General features: G+C 40.6%; 1 protein-coding gene across 5 annotated transcripts in view; it reads left to right on the top strand.

Annotated features, from left to right (window-relative positions):
• RRP15 (ribosomal RNA processing 15 homolog) overlaps positions 1-23,088 on the top strand; it is a 46,633-nt gene that overhangs the window by 11,919 nt on the left and 11,626 nt on the right. For 3 of the 5 annotated variants that reach the window (XM_073338871.1, XM_073338873.1, XM_073338870.1), the window contains exons 3-4: positions 245-342; positions 1,286-1,487. The exons of 1 other annotated variant lie outside the window; for it this stretch is intronic. In XM_073338871.1, coding sequence (XP_073194972.1) covers positions 245-342; positions 1,286-1,487 — 300 coding nt within the window. Of the gene's footprint in view, positions 1-244; positions 343-1,285; positions 1,488-3,294; positions 3,523-23,088 lie in introns of those variants that run through there. One more of the 5 variants, XM_073338872.1, reaches the window with a different exon arrangement.

Raw genomic sequence — 23,088 nt, 5'->3', positions numbered from 1 at the left:
TATCTCCTTGTGGGGACAAGAGGCTGTTTGAGAATCTGATTGGCATCCTTGTGTGAGTGTGGCAAACTTATCCCAGGACCTGTTGTCCAGCCCCATAAAAGTACTATTTAGAAGTTTCCCTAACCCTCATCCAAACTGACTCCAAATGATTTATCATCTTTGTCGTCTTACAGAATATCCTATCAAAGTATGTTACATTTTAAAATGCCTAATGTTTTTTCACATAACAATATTTATAACCTAGCTTGATAAAAAGCGGGAGTGGGAAATGATGTGCAGAGTGAAGCCAGATGTTGCCAAAGACAGAGAAAGGGAGAGAAATTTTCAGAGAATTGCTACACGGTAAGAAAGTGTTTTTGTCGTCGTCTTCTTCTTTTTTTTTTTTTAAAGCAGATATAAAAGCATGTGTGGGTAATCTGTTTCCAATCAGATAGAACTCTTAAGAAGTGACTCGTGGGAGCCAAGTGATTTATACCCAGGTTTGCCTTGTACAGTATTGAGTTCAACAAACTAGTTCAGAAGTCTTATAAGAACATAAGAATTTAGGCAAGAATTTAATGTGTTAAGTGTTTGCCCAGCATGAATGTGGTGCCTGAGCTTGTTGTTTTGTTAATTCTGTACTTAAAAATATGTAGATCAATCACATCTACCATGTTCTTTTTTTTTTCCTCTACAGAGAGTTCACCAAATTCATTTTTCTCGTGGTCAGATCACTGTCTCACATTACCTCAGTGCGGTATCACGTGTCTTTGGCAGAACACATTGCTGGTGTTCGCTCTATATTTACTTTTATTTTGCTGAGGTCACTCTGATACTCCTTCCCCTTTCTGACTTGATAGGTGGGAGTGGCAGGTGATAGATTTGGGGGGCGGGGTAGAGCATTGTCCTGTGGTTGACTCCAGCACTTTGTACCATCCTTCAGCAACTTGATGTGACTGCTCAATAACCTGTTAAGAACTCTGGCTCTAGTTCAGTTATGCATGTGAGTAGCCCCAATGACTTCATTGGGACTATCCATGTGCTTAAGTACCTTGCTGAATTGGGTTCTATAGCAGTAGATGTCTGTCTGGTTCATAGCAGCAGGTGTGAAGAATGAGGTGCATTATGATTACTTGCTCTTTAGCTGTGTGAGAGCCTTAAGTCACTGTTTTTGAGAACAGTAGTTGATGGTCTTTTTAGCATTTGCACCAGCACAATGTTGTTGGAGTGTGTGTGTGTGTGTGTGTGTGTATCTATAATGACAACCTGATGCAAAATGCAATATCATCTTTCTTTTCAACCCTAGGGGTGTTGTGCAGTTATTTAATGCTGTCCGGAAACACCAAAAGAATGTTGATGAGAAAGTGAAAGAAGCAGGGAATTCCAATAGGAAACGTGCTAAACTGATGTCATCTGTTTCAAAGAAAGACTTCATCAATATGCTCAGAGGGAATGAAGTTGCTAAAAGAGAACAAAGTATTTCTGGGAAGACCCTGAAAAGCAAACAGGTAGGCATGGTCTTGCTGAATTGACATGAGGGGTTCTCTTACTGTAGTTGTTTATCCTGGTTTTATTTGATGGTGCATAAATACTTCTGCCCTTTAGCACAGTGGTTCTCCAAGTATGATTTTTGTGTGTGGGCTGCTTAGACAGAGAGTGAGCGTCTCTAGACCCATCTCCCCTCACATCGTAATCTTTAGTCAATTCTGTGAAGCTCAAGGTAGACTTTGATGATCCATTGATCACAGTGAGTACATTTTGCTTTAGTGATACGTAAAAGTTGGACTCATGCTTGGTACATAATCAGAGACAGTAATAGAAACTATTGGATTTTAATGGCTTGTGACTTGATTTGAAGTCTCATACAGTAGTAAATGGCTGGGACTTCCCTGTGGTAACATGTGGCACAGTGATCTGTTCAACTTGCGCATTCACACAGGTAGTCTCTTTGTACTCTCTTGCTCTGAAATGATTATCAAACTTGAAAATTAAGGGCTTTGCACAGGTGTGAGGGTGATTATTGTTATGGAAAGATATACTATATTGGCAGGCAATAATAAGGGTATTTAGAGACTTTTTTAAAGATCAGATGTGGGGGTTTTGTTCACTTAATTGTATGCACGTTAGCCAGGTTTCAGAGTTGGTTAGGGCATTATGCATTTTTCTTTCCTAGAGTTATCAAACAAAATCACATGGTCATTACAAACAGATACTGGAGTGACACAGATTTTTTTGGATTTGCCAACCCTTGGACCAATCCTGTGAACCCCTCAAGTATCTAGGGTTTAATAACAAGTTGCTCAGACTTTTCTCTTGCTTTCTGAACTTTCAGAAGCTGCCCCATTTTTAAGCATATTTGTGCTTGTGTTTGAACTTTATGCTTGGTAGCGGGTGGAATACTTCTCTTGGCCAAGATCCACACAAGCTAACTAAGTGCTTTTGTGTGCCAGGAAGAAATATTTTAATCGGTTGGGAGACAACAGTTTGTCATATGTTTTTTGTTTATGTGCATTTAGGGAGCGTGTTGAAACACTCCATGGCATGAAGAGCACTTAGAAATTTCACTCAAGTGTGGTATTAAAGTATTTTTAAAACTCTTTGGGTAATTAGAGCAAGTTAGCTTGGTGCTGACGCTTTATTTTTCTTAAAATCTCTGTAGCTTGCGTGATTTCAAATAGCAAAAAAAATATAGCTGGTATAACAGCAATGCCCATTAGTGCTGCTGTGGTTAAGAGTCTGACAGTATTATAACTCCATGGGCAGGGGAGATTGTACATCACCCTGCAAAAATATGGCAGGCTGAGATTGGGCCAATAGTTAAGGAATTATTGAGGGTTTTTTTTATTCCTATCCAATTGTCGAGTGGCAGTTTTCTTCTAGTGACAAGGTCACAAAATGTAGGTTTCAAGTGCCTCTTTGTGACCTTATATACACTAGAATGGCTGACTTTGAAGAAGTCAGCATGGGCATGTTCCTTTTCTGATGCTTTGGAAAATCAAATATAACTTTCTGGATGCTGAATGGTGGTTTGTCTTTTTTCTAGCTTTATAGCTGATGTCATCTTTTCCCCCATCTGAACAAATTTACAAAGTCCAGGACTTCCTGAGTTGGGGCATGAAATTTGGGGGTTTTGCAGCTTGGATTTGGGGCCAAATTTGCACTTTTATAACAGCCATATCTTCTCTGTAGATACCCCAGCTCTTCTCCTCCTGTCATTTCCTTTTGTCACCATGGTCCTCCAGCCAGGACTGAACCAAGTAAGAAACTTTGTTCAAGCTGCTCTTAATCAAGTCTTGTTTTCTCTTGGTAACGTAGCTCACCAGTTATGGAAACTCCCAGTTCGTACCTTGATGAGAGAGACTGAGGCAGGTATCTAAACCTAGGTTTTCTCATTATTAGAATATAAATGTTCTGCCACTGAACAGGACTTGTATCTTTTCTCACATCATATCTTGCTGTTTGGAGTTTGTGGATCTTTTGGGGGATTTTGAGTTGTATATTGGAAAGAGCAGGAGATTTTTAGCTTGTGTGTAAGATCTGAAGGCAGGTTTTGGTAGCAAGTTGCTGTGCATTTCAGTGTTGGAGTGTATGGTCTTTACTGTTCAAAAAACGTGAATATGTTTATTTCAACATAAAGAAAAGGAGTACTTGTGGCACCTTAGAGACTAACCAATTTATTTGAGCGTGAGCTTTCGTGAGCTACAGCTCACTTCATCGGATGCATACCGTGGAAACTGCAGAAGACATTATATACACACAGAGACCATGAAACAATACCTCCTCCCGCCCCACTGTCCTGCTGGTAATAGCTTATCTAAAGTGATCATCAAGTTGGGCCATTTCCAGCACAAATCCAGGTTTTCTCACCCTCCGCTTCCCCCCACCCCCCTCAAACTCACTCTCCTGCTGGTAATAGCCCATCCAAAGTGACCACTCTCTTCACAATGTGTATGATAATCAAGGTGGGCCATTTCCTGCACAAATCCAGGTTCTCTCACTCCCTCACCCCCCTCCAAAAACCACACACACAAACTCACTCTCCTGCTGGTAATAACTTATCCAAAGTGACCACTCTCCCTACAATGTGCATGATAATCAAGGTGGGCCATTTCCAGTACAAATCCAGGTTTTCTCACCCCCACCCCCACCCCCATACACACACAAGCTCACTCTCCTGCTACAGGAGAGTGAGGGTGTGTGTGTGTGTGTGTTGGATTTGTGCTGGAAATGGCCCACCTTGATTACCATGCACATTGTAGGGAGAGTGGTCACTTTGGATGAGCTATTACCAGCAGGAGAGTGAGTTTGTGTGTGTATGGGTGTGGGGGGGTGAGAAAACCTGGATTTGTGCAGGAAATGGCCCACCTTGATTATCATACACATTGTGAAGAGAGTGGTCACTTTGGATGGGCTATTACCAGCAAGAGAGTGAGTCTGGGGGGGCGGGGGTGAGAAAACCTGGATTTGTGCTGGAAATGGCCCAACTTGCTGATCACTTTAGATAAGCTATTACCAGCAGGACAGTGGGGTGGGAGGAGGTATTGTTTCATGGTCTCTGTGTGTATATAATGTCTTCTGCAGTTTCTGCGGTACGCATCCGATGAAGTGAGCTGTAGCTCACGGAAGCTCATGCTCAAATAAATTGGTTAGTCTCTAAGGTGCCACAAGTACTCCTTTTCTTTTTGCAAATACAGACTAACACGGCTGTTACTCTGAAATATTTCAACATAAACAATCTAAAAGATGCCAATCCCACACTATGGGCACCCTGCCATCAAGTAGAATACAGTCCATAACAATTAACCACCACTACCACCCCACCCACATAAGCAAGAAGTCAGCAAGAAGAACATAGCAGAACAAACTCTCCCCGTGAAAGCCAACCTTTCTTAAACCAATCCTTTTGGTATGCAGATAGTTAGGCTACACTCAGGAGTGTATCTGCTGTAAGTTGCAAATGCAGCGAACTGTGCACTCACGAACTGCCATGCCCTGAGGGAATGCTAATTTTTCTCCTCCCCTCCAATATCCTGGTAGCTGATCTTTGGAGAGGCACTGATGGGAACTTTCAGGGATCATTAGTATCTACTTTTTGCTGTGATTTGCTTATTAACGCATCTGTGTACAGATCTGTGCGTGTGAACATTTTGGAACATAGAAGTCCACCTGTGGAATTGGGATTTATTTCAGTAGCATAACCACCCTTCTAATAGGGTTTGCGGTGTTCCTTCTTTACCCTTACAGCTTGGTATCTTAGTTAGATGAGGGATTACTTGTACCTTTCCTAGAACTTTATTTGTTGTATATGGTCTTGTATACTTGCTTTATATCCATGAGCCTAAAATCTTTTCAGTGTTTCCTTTTTTTCCCTAATACAGCTACAAAAGGAGGATCCATGGGCTTCTGTTAAATATTTGCTCATACAATTTAAAACTGTAGCCCTTTTGCGGGTTGTGTGTGCCCAGATGGGAGTAATTACTTTTCTGACTTGAAGCCAAGGGGCTTTGCCTTTCATATCATTAACTGTTTATCAAGATATTTCTTAATCCTGGCTGAGCCAGCTAGCTTGTGGAATATTTTTTTTTTCCCAAGGTACTGTGCACAATACTTGTTTCTGGGCAAGATCCCCCACCTTATCTGAAAGCCTTTCTACGTGGGAGAAGAATGTAGTTGTTGAAAAGTACTCCAGTTTTTTGAGCATTTCTTTTACAGTGAGATGTGTTTTGTTTTGAAGTCCTTCTAGAACAGCCTTTCAGTACAGTGCATTGTTTGTCTTTCTCTTCCGCCCCCCCTTCCTTCCCTCCTGACCCCACTAAAACAATAATATAATCTGCAGTATCTACAATCTTTTTTAAAAAAAAAAGGAAAAAAGTGCCCGTGAAAGGTGCTATATTGCCAGCTCTGGGGACAGAAATCCTCTGTGAATCCACAGAACAGGTACAACGTGGATAGTGGCAGTGCTGGGAAGTGTGCCCTGCTCTCCAGATAAGCCTCAACCGTAAATTGGAAGGACAGCCTCTAGGGTGGGAAAAGTAACTTGTCTTTCATGCCCATTCAGTCCTTGACCTCTGAGATAGACCTCAAGGGAGTCGATTTAGGTAATGAACAAGTGTCTGTCGTAAAATTAGCCACAGGTGCTCTGAGGCTACAGATGCATTTCCCAGAGCCCCCCAGACCACAAATGTGATAACTTTGATTAGTAGGAGCCTGGCCCGGATTAGAAGTGATGATCTGGAGGTGAATGGTAATGGGGTACAGAATCCGCATAGTTCTCTCTTAGGAAACTTTGTCTTGCTTTCCAGGGCCCTTTAGGTAAAATGTAAGAAACCTGTTTTGTCTACCAAAGACTTCTTGGTGCTTACTTCTTAAGGATACATTTCAGAATGTGGTTACTGAGACACTAACACAGACCATCGTGCCTAATTTGATGCAGGTTGAATTAAAAGAGAGTCCAATCCATCTTTTGTGAAAGTTCAGTGCAAAAACTTCAATGAGATTTAGATCAGATTCTTGCTAAGTAAGCTACATGCCAGGTGTTCTTAACACATTGTTATGAACTGCTGATATAAGGGAGTTAGGTTTATTTCTGTTTCCAGGACTAGTTGAGGGTTCCAGTACTATTTTAGACTGGCAGAGACGTGTAGTCAGTAAGGTACATTAGTCAACCTTAAGGCACGAAAGCAAGGAAATTCAGAGTTAATATTCCCAGGGCAATCCCAACTCTGTCCCTTTACCAGTTACAAAAGAGTCTTTCATTATATGATTGCAGCAGAAGCATTGGGGTCTCTGGAACAAATGATTAAACAATCAGTTTGTAAGCATCTAGAAGATAATATGGTTCTAAGGAATAGCCAGCATGGATTTGTCAAGAACAAATCATGCCAAACTAACCTAATTTCATTCTTTGACAGGGTTACTGTCCTAGTGGATATGGAGGAAGCAGTAGATGTGATATATCTTGATTTTAGTAAGGCTTTTGACAGTCCCACATGATATTCTCATAAGCAAATTAGAGAAATGAAATTATGGTAAGGTGAGTGCACAACTGCTTTAAACACTGTACTCAGACTTGTTATTGACGGGCTCGCTGTTGTGCCCTCCCAGTTTATCTGGTGGGACTTTGCAGGGGTCAGTCCTGGGTCCAGTGCTATTCAATATTTTCATTAGTCACTTGGATAATGAAGTGGAGAGTATGCTTATAAAATTTTCAGATGACACCAGGCTGGGAGGAGTTGCAAGCACTTTGGAGGACAATATTAGAATTCAAAATGACCTTGACAAATTAGAGAATTGGTCTGAAATCAAGAGGGGAATTCAGTAAAGATAAGTGCAAAGTACTGCACTTAGGAAGGAAAAATCAAATGCACAACTGCAAAATGGGGAATAATTGGCCAGGTGATAGTACTGCTGAAAAGGGTCTGGGAATTATAGTGGATCACAAATTGAATGAGTCAGTGGTGTGGTGCAGTTGCAAAAAGGTTAATGTTCTCGGGTCTGTTAACAGGAGTGTTATATGTAAGACAAAGGAGATAAATGTCCAGCTCTACTCTGCACTGGTGAGGCCTCATCTGGAATACTACGTCCAGTTCTGGGCACCACACTTTAGGAAAGAAATGCACAAATTAGAGAGAGTCCAGAGGAGAGCAACAAAAATGACAAAGGTTTAGGCTTGTCTACCCTGGCAAGTTTCTGCACAGTAAAGCAGCTTTTTGCGCTCAAACTGCAGATTTGTACACACTGCCAAGCCACTTTGTGCGCAGAAACTCCTCAGTTGCAGCGCTGCAAAAAAAAACACCTTGACGAGAGTCCTAAGGCTATTTGCACAGAGCCTCCAGCACTCTATTGCCAGTGTAGACACTTGATTGCTCTCTCCGCTGTAATTGACCTCTGGAGCATTCCCATAATACCTCAAGTGACCACTCTGCTGCTTGTTTTGAACTTGGCTGCCCTGGAGACATATGGCCCTCCCCTTTCAAAGCACCATTTCTGACAGCCTTTATGTGCTGTGCTGAGCTGATCTGCTCTGGGACACAAAACAAACCATTAATGCGGAGTGCTCATGTTGTTGAACACAGAGGGGTGTGTGTGTGTGTGATTGATTGCTGTGCAGAGACCCCAGGGAAGGAGGCAGGGGGCTGATGTTGGGATTTTCCCCTCCCCTTGCCTCAGGACTGGTTGCTTCCTGCTACTGTCTGAACTTACAAGACAGCATGCTGACACTCTCTCTGTCCCCCAAAACACACGGTCTTAAAATATGATTGGGGTGTTCTGAAGAGAATGGCGATCAATTGTTCTCTGTGTCCACTGAAGATAGGACAAGAAGTAATGGGCTCAATCTGCAGCAAGGGAGATTTAGTTTAGATTTAGGTTAGTTAAAACATAAATGTTAACAAGTAAATATTGTATAAGTACATTAAAAGCAAGAGGAAGATCAAGGACCGGGTAGGCCTGTTACTCAATGAGGGCGGAAAACAATAACAGAAAATGTGTAAGTGGCAGAAGTGCTAAATAACTTTTTTGTTCCTGTTTTCACTAAAACAGGTTTAATAGCAATTGGACATATAACTTAATGAATGTTGGTGAAAATGAGGTAGGTTCAGAGGCTAAAATAGGGAAAGAACAAGTTAAAAATTACTTATACAAGTTAGATGTCTTCAGGTTACTAGGACCTGATCCTAGAATACTCAAGGAGCTGATTGGGGAAGTATCTGAGCCATTCGTGATTACTTTCGAAAAGTCATGGAAAACTGGAGAGATTCCAGAGGACTGGAAAAGGGCAAATATAGCACCAATCTATAAAAAGGGTAATAAGGACAACCCGGGGAATTACAGACCAGTCAGTTTAACTTCAGTACCTGGAAAATAATGGAGCAAATAATTTAATCAATTTGCAAACCCCTACAAGATAATAAAGTGATAAGTAACAGTCGGAATGGATTTGTCATCAATCATGTCAAACCAACCTAATAGCTTTCTTTGACAGGATAGCCTTGTGGATGGGGGGAAGTGGTAGATGTGGTGCATCTTGACGTTAGTAAGGCTTTTGATGCATCTCACATGACCTTATATACAAACTAGGGAAATACAGCCTGGCTAGAACTACAATATGGTGGGTGAGTAACTGGTTGGAAAAGCATTCCCAGGGGGTAGTTATCTGTGGTTCACAGTCAAGCTGGAAGGGCATAACGAGTGAGGTCCTGCAGGGATCAGTCCTGGGGCCAGTTCTGTTCAATATTTTCATCAATTATTTAGATAGTGGCATAGAGAGTACTCTTACAAAATTTGCGGATGATGCCAAGCCCTGAGGGGTTGCAAGTCCTTTGGAGGACAAACTGGAGAAATGGTCTAAAGTAAATAGGATGAAATTCAATAAGGACACAAATGCAAAGTAGTCCACTTAGGAAGGAACAATCAGTTGCGCGCACACACACACACATACACACAATGAGAAGTGACTGTCTAGGAAGGAGTACTGCAGAAAGGAATAAGGGGGTCATAGTGGACCACAAGCTAAATATGAGTCAATAGTGTAACACTGCAAAAAAGCAAATGTCATTCTGGGATGTAGTATTGTAAGCAAGACACACGAAGTAATTCTTCTGCTCTACTACGCACTGATTAGGCCTCAGTTGGTGTATTGTGTCCAGTTCTGGGCACCACATTTCAGGAAAGATTTGAATAGAAGTCCAGAGAAGAGCAACAAAAATGATTAAAGGTCTAGGAAACATGACCTATGAGGAAAGATTGAAGAAAAAAAAAAAAAAAAAAAGGATTTGTTCTCTCTGGAGAAGAGAAGGTTGGGAGGGGGGACATAATAATTTTCAAGTACATAAAAGGTTGTTTCAAGGAGGAGGGTGAAAAATTGTTGTCCTTAACCTCTGAGGATAGGACAAGAAGCAATGGGCTTAAATTGTAGTAAGGCGGTTTAGGCTGGACATTAGGAAAGAAATCCTAAATGTCTGGGTAGTTAAGCTCTGGAATAGGCTTCCAAGGGATGTTGTTGTAGAATCCCCATCATTGGAGACTTTAATGAAAGGTTGGACAAACCTTTGGTTTAAGGTTTACTTGATCCTACCTCAGCACAGGGGCTGGACTTGATGGCCTCTCATTTCTTTGCATTTGTACTACTCACAGTAAGATTGTCTTAAGTGATAAGAGGTATCCCAGTGGTTTGTAATTTACATGGGAGTTGTTTAGAAATATACTTTGTAACAAGCTTCCTCTGTATTGGTCAGCCTTATTTTGAGTTAGAGGTCTCCTGAGTGTGATCTTCTGAGTCTCCTCTGCTTGCTTTAACCAACAAAACTATTCGTTTTCTGTAGTTTTTATTGCAGAGCTGTTGCAATGGTGATGTGTGAGCAGGACTCTCTTCTGCCCTGTTTACAGTGAACTACACTGTTAAATTTTTATTCTAGAAGCTTCATTGGTGACTATACAAATCAGTAAAAAGCATAATTTGATTCTTAGACCTAATTGACTGTCCTATGGTGACAGCTAGGAAAATCGCTTTGGCATCTAAACAGGGTAAATTTGCAATGACATACAAAAAAGTGAAAAACCAAGGTGCTATTTTCAGCCATCTTTTGGCCCTAAGTGTAATTCTAAGTCCTCGGTCTGGAGTTGTATCATGGGCCTCAGGAGATGGAACAGCTTTGCTACCAAGATTTCTTCTTCCCTCTTACTTTTTTGGAACTGAGGTACATTTTATGAATGCTCCTGGTGATTAGTAAGCAAATCACAAGTGCAGATGATTGCAGGAGCAGATTGGCTGGGGAGTCTAAAAAGCACAAGCTTTGTTTTTGTTTCTTTGCCGTGTCCTGGTTTTTGAAAAGTTTTAATCCATAAACATGGAAGTTCTGAGTAATAGCTTGCCATTAGTATTTTCTTTTGCTTCTGAGAATGTTAGTTTGACACTCTTACCATGACTGCATCAGATGCCGGATCACAAATAGATGCAAGTTTTTGGGTTGTTTGTTTTTCTAATCAGGTTTGAGGAAAACAAAATCACATGATAATAGAAAAACATTTTTCAGGAGAAAAGTCAAATATTTTTTAAATAGGTGCAAATTTTTTTTGTTTCCGTTTGGTCTGGGGATATTTTGTGGTTGTTTTTGTTCAATTACATAGCTTTATGGGCTTTGTCAAGTCACGTTGCTTTATTCAGGGTCCTGAGAGTACAGATATGAAAATAAGCTCCACATCCAGACAACTTGTTGAAGTGGCAAGAATCTCTAGGGCTTTTTGGGTCAAGTAAGGTCAGGAGGCTCATAACAGTGTTCAAAAAGAACGAGATAAAGTCATGGAGGATAGGTCCATCAGTGGCTATTATCCAGGATGGGCAGGGATGGAGGTGTTTGCCAGAAGCTGGGAATGGGTGACAGGGGATGGATCACTTGAAGATTGCCTGTTCTGTTCATTCCTTCTGGGGCACCTGTCGTTGGCTACTGTCAGAAGACAGAATACTGGGCTAGTTGGACCTTTGCTCTGACCCAGTATGGCCATTCTTATGAGTGTTGATGAAGGCCTAGAACTCTGCTAGCAATCTGGGGTCGCTTGAAACCTGTTTTGACCTTTTAAAAAGCAGTTGCTTATGCAACAAGAAGGCACAAATATTGCAGAGTAGAGTCTGGTGCCAGATCACTGCTGCAGATGTTCGTACTGGCATTTGTTTTCAATGCTACAGCCACTGGCAGTTCTCTGCCGAGTGTGGTGCAAGCATACCGTAACTGTCCGCATGTAGTGCGCTGGGCTTACAGAAAGCATTTTAAATACAAATCCAGAGTGATAGGAATTTGTTGGGAACAAATAATTTGGCTGGATTTTCTGCAACATAATGTCAAGAGTGGCAGCAGCAAGAACTTATTGCAAAAGACTAGTATTTTGAGAGGAAATAACAGTGTATAGTGGATGCCACTTAAAAAAATAGCAGGAGTTAACACATTGAGTGTTTGACTTTATTGTGTATTGACACTACTGTGGTATTTCCTACCTGAAGTATCAGAAATGCCACAGTAAAGTCCAATACTGTAACATAGTAACCCATTGGTTTTTTGGAGGAGCGCACCTATGTTTTAGAGTGTTTAATAGTCAAGTAAAGTTACAGAGTATGCAACTTGTCCAGGCACTGAACTGTCCCCTTTAGCCCAGTTGACCATGTTGACAGCTGCAGCAAACTCCTGCAGTAAAGTGAAAATCTCTCACCATCCTAGTTCATAGTGATGGTCCTAGCATTAATACGTGAGGATTTTTCCATATGAATTTTAGTTTAGGTTATTGTATAAATCCTTTTATTTGTTTCAATTTCTCTAGCTGTACATATCTTTGATTATTGCTAGTCCACCTGCTGGATCATTTTTGAAGCTCACTTATATTTTTAGTCTAGGTTTTTGTTACAATGGAATGTGATCATATAATTAAATACTGTATTATAATGCACAGGTACAATGATGCTGAATCAAGGTTGCCTGTGCAACCTTAATTCTGGCATTTCCTAACTTCTGTGTGCTTGACTTTGCAACTTTAATGATCTTTTAACGTAGGTTTTCTTTGTGTGTAATTTCATAATTTTTTTAAGCAAACTGGAAAAAAATGAAATCCTGTCATGTAGGACCATGATCTCCACCTTGGGTTATCAGCAAGATTGGGATATTTACATCCACAGTACAGTCATCTGGTGCTTGAGCAAATGGAGTAGTTGGTAGCAGTAGAAGGCTGTATTCTTCTGTGTGAACCAGACAGGGAGAGAGACAAACTTTGCCAGTGGGTTTTATAACTATTTGCTAGACAACAAAGCAATGTTGAGGCTCAGCATCTTGAGTTCAGTTCCAGATTTTGGAGGGGCATGTGTTCTAGTCGATACAAACAGTTCTGCCACTGTCCCCACCCCCTTTCAGCTATCTTTTCCCCCTTCTTGGCTCCTGCTTCTCCCTCCCCTCTGCATTCCAGTCAAGCTATTTCTTCCTCTCTATGCTGCCTGGGCACCAACAGGGGGAGCATTGAGAGTAGGAGAGAGAGTCTCCTTGCTTTCAGTTTTGATTCCTAACACCAAAATGACCCCAGCTGCTGGGAGAAGGAATTGGAGGGAAAGTCCTGCAGCTGTGGGATTGAGCATGCTTAATTAGTTTCCTTGTGGGGATGGTGCATGTGCAGTCTGATCTCATGTGAGAGCTGTGAGGGATTGGAGCAATGTCAGCGAGGACCGACTATTTGGAATTTTTATCTGCCAAACTTTAACAAGTCTCTGCTTACCATGTGCAAACTGAGATTTTTTTTCAGAGGCTTATAACTTGGCCAAATTTGAATGAATCTTCATGAGAACATCAGAAGGCACATCTCTGGCATCAGGGTGACCCCCTAGCAAATTACAAGTCCATGCTCCAAAGCATGGGGGAGTCTGAGCTTCTTAACAATGTGGTTGTAAGAATTTTTTTTTATCATGGGCAAAACAACATTTTTCTCTAATCTCATTCTCGATAATAGCAGAACTGTTTTAACTGAAACTTTGCTTCAAGTTGGACTTTTTGGGGAGGCACCTGGCATGGAAAATTTCAGCCCAAAGGGTTTATTTGACAATATTATAAGCAACTGAAAACAGGGTCTTATAATGGGTAATGTTGGGCAACTTTAACTATAGGCAGTGCTATCAGCTCCACCTATAATATAAAAATTAAGTATTTGAGAATTCCATGCCTTGATGCACATTCATTAGTAATACAAAGGGAGCTGCTTTTCCCAGATGTTGCTGCCAAGCTGGATTTCAATGAAATTGTGTCTAAAACAGCCACAGGGAGGGGTGCATTTGAACAATTTGTGGTATACATCTTCTTTTGATCTTCTGTAAATGCACAATGCATAGACATCTAAAATGTCTAATCCTATTAAGACTGCTTTATTGAACTCTCAAACTATGATCTCCAAAGCTATTTTAATGGGAAATATGTCTTGAAGAACTCAAATTGGATGTCTAGTTGTTTTGGCTGAGGCTTTAATAGCTCATGGTGTCGTGTTTGGCTTAGTTGAAGCTTGTCCTTTTAATTTGGACCCTTTTTTCCCCAACATTCCTTATTTGTTGTATGGGTAGCAGAAATTTGTTCCTTTGTGGATAAATAACTGAGATCCTTTTTAGGACGTTTATCTCTTTGTAAATTCCAATTCTTTCAGTTATGTTTGTTGACAGACTTTCTAAACTGTCAAATAGCTCCTTCTCTTTGATTGCATCAAATGATCTTCTGACCATTGGCTAAACTCTAATTGGTAATTACGTTTTTCTGGTCACTGCTTATATGCGCTTAGCACTGAGTCAGTTTAAAGCCAAGGAAGTTCAACATATTGGCCCAAACTCCAGTGGTAAGTAAATCTCAAAAGGTTTGGAGTACGGATTTGATTTTGGTTAAATCTCCCAAAAGCAGACTTTCCTTGAGAGTTTTCTGTCTTTGTTCATAGCAGTTATTGGCAGGACAATGTATGTAGAGAAAAATATACATAAATACTTCCGAACTTTATATAAAGATTTTTGTTCGGGGAAAAAACTGAAGATTTGGTGTAGTTCTTTTATCTGAACTAGTTTGGTTCACCCCATCTGAGTGCTGTCTTTCACAGATTACCTTGCGGAGCAATCAGCTCTGTATTACTTGGGTTTTTTTGGTGTGATGTGTTCTGATTTCTATTTACCATAAAAGAGCATATATGTATTATAAGTATGACTTCTGTGTGCACCTGCTCTCTCTTTATTTATGTGGGTAAATTGAAGAGCTCTGCAGTGTAACAGATGGTGGGTTAAACTGGAAGAGCAGTTGAAAGACTGAGCTAAATGTTTACTATCATCAAAGAATTTGACCAGTTTTTAATGATGGTTTCTCAAAGGACACTGGTGATTAAAAGAGAAATCACATAATTGAGGTCTTTTTTCAAAACAACTGTTATGGAAAACACCAAAGATAATTTTAACTGAAAGATTAGAGAGCAGTTAACCCTTTTCCAGTTTGTTTGAGCATGTGACACTATTCTGTGTATAGTCAGTTTAGTTTCCCCCTTAATAGCCAGTTGGCTTTCCCCTCTTTGCAGGGTAAAAGACCCCCACAAAAAAGAAACTTCCCCGCTCCCCCTCCAAAAAAAAGAAAAATTGTAACCCATGAGAATGGGGTGGAAGAGTGGAACAATTGGAGGCAACAAAAGAGAGGGAGGATGGTGCACTACCTGGGGTGGTAGCCTGGAACTCAGAAAGCCAGGATTAAATTCCTTGTTCTGCTCCAGACTTCCTGTGTGACCTTGAGTAAATCACATAGTCTCCCTGTGCCTCAGTTCCTTCTTTGTAAAATGGGGATAATAGTGGATAATTCCTACTTCACAGGGGTGTTCTGAGGATAAATATACTAAAATATGTGTGGCACTCGCCTCCTGTGTTAATGGGTAGAATAAGTAGGGGGCATATTCTCAGATAAATAAGTGGGGGATTTGGGGACAAAGTGTAGTGCCATAAATTACTTAACTTGTTTTTAAAAACAAGTTAATTTCAAATTAATGGCATTCCTTTTAAACAAATCAAAGTCCTGCACTAGCCAGACACTTTTCTTTAAAGGAGACTTGTCTTTATTAGCTATGTGCCCAGGATTAAAAATTACACTGGTCGAAGGTTTGCTATGTTAGATGCTGGACCATTGCAAAAATAGCACTTCTGCTCAATGCCGGTTTTAAGGACCATTTTCTCACAAAACACCCGGGCGAGATGTACTCAATTATTTAGAAATTTGGTTGTCTTTGAATTGTGAACCTTGAAAAATTCATGATGTTGATACTCTTGCGGTTTTTTCTACACTTCAGTTCCAAACTGAGCTTAATGGTTGCCATCTTGAGGATTGTAAGAGCTGAAATGAGTACTGTGCATCATCTGAAAAAATCCTTTGTTTTCCACTTTACTTAGTATTTGTAACTCCTGAAGGTGGAGGCACTGTGACTGCTTTTATGATGATAGCAGCAGCATAGGACTGAAACAGACGGACAAGCTTTATTGGGAGAGGGAACTACAGTGATAGTCCAAAAAGACCTCGATCTGCAGACCTTCAAGATGTCCTGCCAAAGCTACGTGTAGGAGGAGGGACCAGATGGGGTTTTGGGTGGAAAAGATTTGCACAGCTGTCAAGAAGTTTCCAAGTTACTCACTTACAAAGATTTTGAAACAATAGATTGGGTGATTTTCACTCTTGAAATTCTAATATTTTATACCTTTTGGTAGACCAGTAATCTCATTTCAGGATCCATAAACGTAAGCATTTGCCCTGGACTAGTGATCGGAAAGGAGGACCTTTTCCAAGCCTGGACCCATTTGATTGCTTTGTCAGGTCACTTAGTTACCTGAAATGCCAAAGGAACTGTCATTACTTTAGTCTTCACTGAATGATTAAGGTCCGTCTATTTAGCAAGTCTGTCTGGGATTGACTCTTCTGTGTTTATTGGTCAGCCTTATTAAGAATGGCGGTTGGTATTTGATTATCATTTGCAGAGAGGTTTTAGTGTTTCTTTAGCGTTTAGTGTTTCTTTCATTTCCACTGGTTAAATTCATCACCCTCAAATTGTCTGAAACTCTGCAGCTTGTGTGTTTACTCTCAGTTGGATCCAGATAATGCTCTTCTTCACTGTGTTCCTGGCTGACTCCCGTTTTCATACAAAGCCTGTACCTTATAGTTTCCAGAAAGTTCTTGGCACCCAAACCAATCTGATGATGCTTGAATTGCACAACGTTTGACAAAACACATGAAAAAATTCTAATCTGACTCTAGAATGTTTATCTAGATAAGATTTAATTTTAAAAGCAATAATACATATTTTTTGTATACGGTAGTGACTGGAAGCCCCAGTCATGGACCAGGTCCCCTTTTTACTCTGCAGTTATTTATTTATTTATATTTATTTTTCAGATCTATCTTTATGAAGCAATCTGTGCATTGAGAGGTCACATGGGGGATGCTATATAAAGTTTGGGTTCACTGTTGATCCTTGAACTCTAATTCTGGCCTAATTTTAACTGCCACTGTAATCCTTTATCATTTGATCCCATGACACTTAGAGTAACATACTCATGAAATTACTGTGTACCCATCTTGCAGAGCATTAGTTTCAAATATTAACAGAAATAGGAACTGTGATACATCTTCTACCTCTAATGCATCTTATATACCTATAAAATATCACATTGCATTTCACTAAATCAGACTTGTTTTCAGGTATTTCTGCATTGGGTACATGAGATTAATATAAAAAGAGCCTGATTACATTTTACTAGATAACTTTCAAATGTCTTGTGGGCTATTTTGTTTGTAAGTAAAATGGTTTGTCATGGAAGAAAAGAGAATTACAAGAATATTCAACCTAAAAATACAGTTTAAAGGGGTATCAGCTTAAAAAACACTTCTTAATTCTTTTTATCCAGTATTGTTACATGTAACACCTAAAATGACTATAATTGAAAGAGACTGAGAACAGCATCTGTCCAATTGTTTACAATATATTTTACTAACTTTGTATATAGTCCGTTTCACGATATCTGCTCCTCTTTCCTCTTTTCATAGTACCTTCCCTTCCTCATTGCAGCAAGTTTGTGTGGGGGTTTTAAACAGCAACACAAGGGAGAAAACCATGTTTAAAATCAGAAAAGTGACTGTAAAATCACGAATTTGCAGAAAATCTATTACCTGAAACTGCTTTAAATGCTTTCTTTAAACTGATTTAGATTTCATGTTGATTATGTTCCTTTTAAAAGTCATATGCTTTCCAAAACACACGTACATTGTGCATAGTATAATCTGGAACCCAAATTTATGTTTTTTCCTGGGCAGCTCCTAGTGATGATACTCCCATATCTTTCTCCACTACACTCAACAGGTATATGTGAATCTCTTTGCCAACATGTCTGTCTGTTGTCTTGCAGCAGCATGTGGTAAAATTCTTCTTGCAGTGGAAAGAATTCCCAGATGGCTGCTATCAGAAATGGAATGCCCCAAACTCTGCAAAGCACCAAAACTTCCAGGCAAAAACCAGGCCCCTCCTAATTCTCTGTTTTTTCTTTTAATGTCTTTTACATCTTGTGGTACAAATGCTCTTGAAACTCATTGGGTTTCTTTTACCAGGACTAAATAAAGCTGCTTTTTTTGTTTTCCCACGTAAATGGCTCAAAATATAAATGACTTCTGTTACATCTCTTTACAGTCAAGTATTAAGTAATGGTATTAGAGAATGAGGTTGCTATTAATTTCTTTTTTTCACTAAAGCCAAGGTGAATGTTTATTTTCAGAATTTCTGTAATTCAATTCTGGGCTTTATTAGGTTAGTGTGTATTCAAACCTCTGTGCGTGCCAACCCAAGCATTCCTTCTCATTCACACATCCACCATGGCAATAAACCCAAGAGAAGGATGTAGGGATAGCAGGATTACTCACTCAGATTGCTAAACTGTGGGGTGCTCTTCCAGTTGTGCCCAAAATGCAAATCAATGTTTGTTGAGCCCAAGTTGCCCCTCTGTGCGGTAACTCCAATGTTTTACCTAATGTAGAAGTTGAATATTAATGGCTGGAATCCAAATGCTGTAAACAATTGATTGTAATGGTTGTTTACTGGAACTGGCCTTATAGATTCTAGCCTATGCAAGACTCCTGGGTAGAGCTGTGACTAAATGAGATTGTGTATTGCTCCTAAAGTCAACAGCATAGATATCTCTCAAATATTCAGTTGCATTTCAATTTAGTCCCTCTAACTTGAAGTCCAGGGGAAGTGTGAATGTGTGTTGAATGACATGCTTATCATTAGGAGTAAGTGTTTGTGAAATTACCCTGGAGCAGAACAGGCACCTGTTGTACAATCAGCATGTTCTACAAGCTTTCACTTTAAAATACTTTCCTAAACCAAATGAATATGAAGTGTGTTGTTCAGAGAATGTAATTTACCCTGTTACGACAATTTTTATGTGAAGGGAGTGTTTGTGAAAGTTGCCAGATTGAGAGTCCAAGATGCTAACAGGACAGAATAACATAAAACATAGTTTATAAAGTTTTCAGAACAGGGATGTTACTTCTGTGTCTGTTCAGGGCCATGCATATTTATGGTGCTTTGTTATAGATGAAGTTGGTATCAACACCAATATTTTTCCATTATAAGCCTCTGTTTTCAATTGCTGCTTATATTGCCAATTTTTAACTGCTTGGGCTGCAATTTTCCTTACATGTTCTCTGCCTCAGGAGAATTTTTTTTAAAGCTTCAGAGAAAAAGCTTAGATATTCCTGAGAATAAGGTTAGAAAGAGTAGATAGTTTTGGCAATGTTTAAAAAAAAAAAATGTTTCCAACTGTTTCTTTGAAGAGCTTTAGCACTTTAGATGTTGGGAGCAGGAACTTGAAATTTAGCAGGGAAATTGTTGTCAGAGTCAGAAGTGCCTTTTATTATTTCCTTGGAAATCCATCCAGATTTATCCCAAGTTAAACGCATCTGAAAATCACCATTTGCACTTGTTCAATAGAGCTTATTCGAAGTTGGCTGCTAAAATCACTGAACGTTCTAGCCACATGGGGCATACTCACCTGCCCCAGAGTTGGACTTCTGCGCAGGAACGGCAGCATCAGCTAGCCCTTTTTGCTTATGGGAAGGAGTGCTGGGCCAGGAGTCAAGAAGAGACGATGAATTTCTCGGGCTTGTCTACACTTAAAATGCTACAGCAGCACCACTTTGGTGTAGACACTACCTGTGCCGACGGGAGAGATTCTGTTGTCGGCAGAGGTAATCCACCTCTCTGAGAGGTGGTAGCTAAGTGGACGGAAGAATTCTTCCATCCATCTAGTGCTGTCTATTCGGGGACGCAGGTCGACTTAGGTACGCCATTCAGGGGTGTGGATTTTTCACACCCCAAGCGATGTTGTTATGCTGTCCTAATTTTCTAGTGTAGACCAGGCCGTAGTCTCGGATCTTCTACTTATTGGTGGTCATAATTCCGTGTACTTACATCTCTTCATATTGAGCAAAGTCTCAGATCCCTATCTTGAAAGTCAGGTAGTTCTAATTCCTCCCATTTTACAGATGGGATTCCACACAAGGTCACTTTGAACAGAGCTTATAATAGAATATGATCTCCACTATAGCTACCCAAGCCTTATCCACTCAGCCGTACATGGCTTTTCAAAACAGGTGGCCTGAATTTATATGCTTAGGTGTGCTGTCATTAATTGCTAGACCCATTCTCTGGAGCCAGGAGTGGATCCCAGTATTTGATTTCCAGCATTCTACTGCTATCTAGCAAAATGTGTCATGTTCCCCTCAAGTGACTGGTCCATACAGAGGTTAACACCCTACTGCTGCTTCAGACACTCCTTTACCTGAAGTGGAAGGGGTTTTTTACTGTAATGTAAAGGTCCTGGGTTCCAACTCTAATACTGAAAGACCCAGAAAGGGGTTCAGTGTGGTTCCATATAAGGGTATTTCCTCAGTTTTCTGGTTTTGGTTTGGGTTTTTTTTTGTTAAACCTTAAAATAACCAAAACCAAATCTGTATTTAAAGGAATATTGCAACTGCAAAGTCGAGCACTCGGAAATAAGGAAACATGAGTATTAAGGTTGCCTCTGAAACCTCAATTTGACCAGCTTGTGCATAAGCATTATGATAGTCTTGAATTACATGATCTTTACTTGTTCCAGTGGGATGCCTGCCTCATTCAATGCACAATCTGGACAGTGAATGAGGCAAAGGGTTGTAAGAAAAGAACAGTGTTTTTCTGTGGTAAAGGCAATGTGATTTCTGATTCTACCACATACTTTCTATGTGATGTTGCACAAGACTGTCGTGCATTGGTACAAGTTAAGATTGCATAGACAACCATAGTACTGGTGTTGCCTAACTTTAGAGTGCTTGACTTTGCAACCTTCATTTTCTTAAAACATAGGCCCTTCTTTGTATGTATTAAGCAACATGGCACAGGTAGTGTCCGTGCAGACTTTCCCACACTGCACTGTTGATGTCCCTCCTTCCTATCCAGGAGCAGTTCCTCTGAGGGGATAAAAGAGAAATTCCAGTCTCCTTCGCCATTCAAAATTTTGCCTGTCTTAGACTGCCAGCAGGGTGCCAGTCATGATGGTGGTTACTGTGGAGTGTGTATGTAAATACCAATTAACCAGGAAAGCTTTGCCACAGTGAAATACTATTGAAATAATAAATGCTAGTTATTGATTGTGTTTCTAGTTTTATTGCCAAGTAGAAAATAATTTGCAAACTTCTCTCCAGCACTCCTATTCTACCAGGACCCCAGACAACACAAGATCAAGATGGTTAATTCCAGTAGTGGATGCAGAAAGGTCAAACGTATCAAATTACTTTTGTCAATTACATTTCACAGTTCTTTCATGGCAGTCAGTGCCTCCTATGTTTCAAGCTTTCAGACTGCTGTCTTGAGCTTAATGGGTGCAATTGGAGATGTAGTTTGAATTAATTATGCTTTAAGAAAAAAATGTAAAAAAAAAAAATACTCTAGACATAAAGCTGTTGCTTAAAAATGTTTACATTAGAAATTCCTTCCTTGCGGTACAAGTAAACACTTATTATAGGTGAAAGGTAATGCAAGAGTGAGGTCAGTGCAGTGTCTGGTAGTTCATCTATGAGTATAAAGTGAAGGCAAGGGAAACCCAGTATGTTGGTTATAATTGCCAGGCTTGCAAAATCCCTGCAAACTTCTGCTAATGTTCTACACTTCCAGACAAGGGTGTCAATATACTTTACACCAGGGTTGGGGAAATATTGCTCAGGCATGCAGGAGTGAAATCAGGAAGGCCAAATCACACTTGGAGTTGCAGCTAGCAAGAGAAGTTAAGAGTAACAAGAAGGGTTTCTTCAGGTACGTTAGCAACAAGAAAAAAGTCAAGGAAAGTGTGGGGCCCTTACTGAATGAAGGAGGCAACCTAGTGACAGAGGATGTGGAAAAAGCTAATGTACTCAATGCTTTTTTTGCCTCTGTCTTCACGAACAAGGTCAGCTCCCAGGCTACTGCACTGGGCAGCACAGCATGGGGAGGAGGTGACCAGCCCTCCGTGGAGAAAGTGGTGGTTTGGGACTGTTTAGAAAAGCTGGATGAGCACAAGTCCCTGGGCCAGATACGCTGCATCCGTGAGTGCTAAACGAGTTGGCGGATGTGGACGTGGTGTTCCTTGATTTTAGCAAAGCTTTTGACATGGTCTCCCACAGTATTCTTGCCAGCAAGTTAAAGAAGTATGGGCTGGATGAATGGACTGTAAGGTGGATAGAAAGCTGGCTAGATTGTCGGGCTCAACGGGTAGTGATCCATGGCTCCATGTCTAGTTGGCAGCCGGTATCAAGTGGAGTGCCCCAGGGGTTGGTGCTCAGGCCAGTTTTGTTCAATATCTTCATTAAAGATCTGGGGGATGGTGTGGATTGCACCCTCAGCAAGTTTGCAGATGACACTAAACTGGGAGGAGAGGTAGATACGCTGGAGGGTAGGAATAGGATACAGAGGGACCTAGACAAATTAGAGGATTGGTCCAAAAGAAATCTGATGAGGTTCAACAAGGACAAGTGCAGAGTCCTGCACTTAGGACGGAAGAATCCCAAGCATCGCTACAGACGAGGGACCGAATGGCTAGGCAGCAGTTCTGCAGAAAAGGACCTGGGGTTACAGTGGACGAGAAGCTGGATATGAGTCAACAGTGTGCAGTTGTTGCCAAGAAGGCCAATGGCATTTTGGGATGTATAGATAGGGGCATTGCCAGCAGATAGAGGGACGTGATTGTTCCCATCTATTCGACATTGGTGAGGCCTCATCTGGAGTATTGTGTCCAGTTTTGGGCCCCACACGACAAGAAGGATGTGAAAAAATTGGAAAACATCCAGCGGAGGGCAACAAAAATGATTAGGGGACTGGAACACATGATTTATGAGGAGAGGCTGAGGGAACTGGGATTAGTTAGTCTGCGGAAGAGAAGAATGAGGGGGGATTTGATAGCTGCTTTCAACTACCTGAAAGGGGGTTCCAAAGAGGATGGCTCTAGACTGTTCTCAGTGGTAGCAGATGACAGAACGAGGAGTAATGGTCTCAAGTTGCAGTGGGGGAGGATTAGGTTGGATATTA

Source organism: Lepidochelys kempii, chromosome 3, assembly GCF_965140265.1.
Source record: "Lepidochelys kempii isolate rLepKem1 chromosome 3, rLepKem1.hap2, whole genome shotgun sequence".
Classification (NCBI taxonomy): Eukaryota; Metazoa; Chordata; order Testudines; family Cheloniidae; genus Lepidochelys; species Lepidochelys kempii.
The sequence above is the reverse complement of the archived record's forward strand: the minus strand, read 5'-3'. Positions and strand labels throughout refer to the sequence as shown.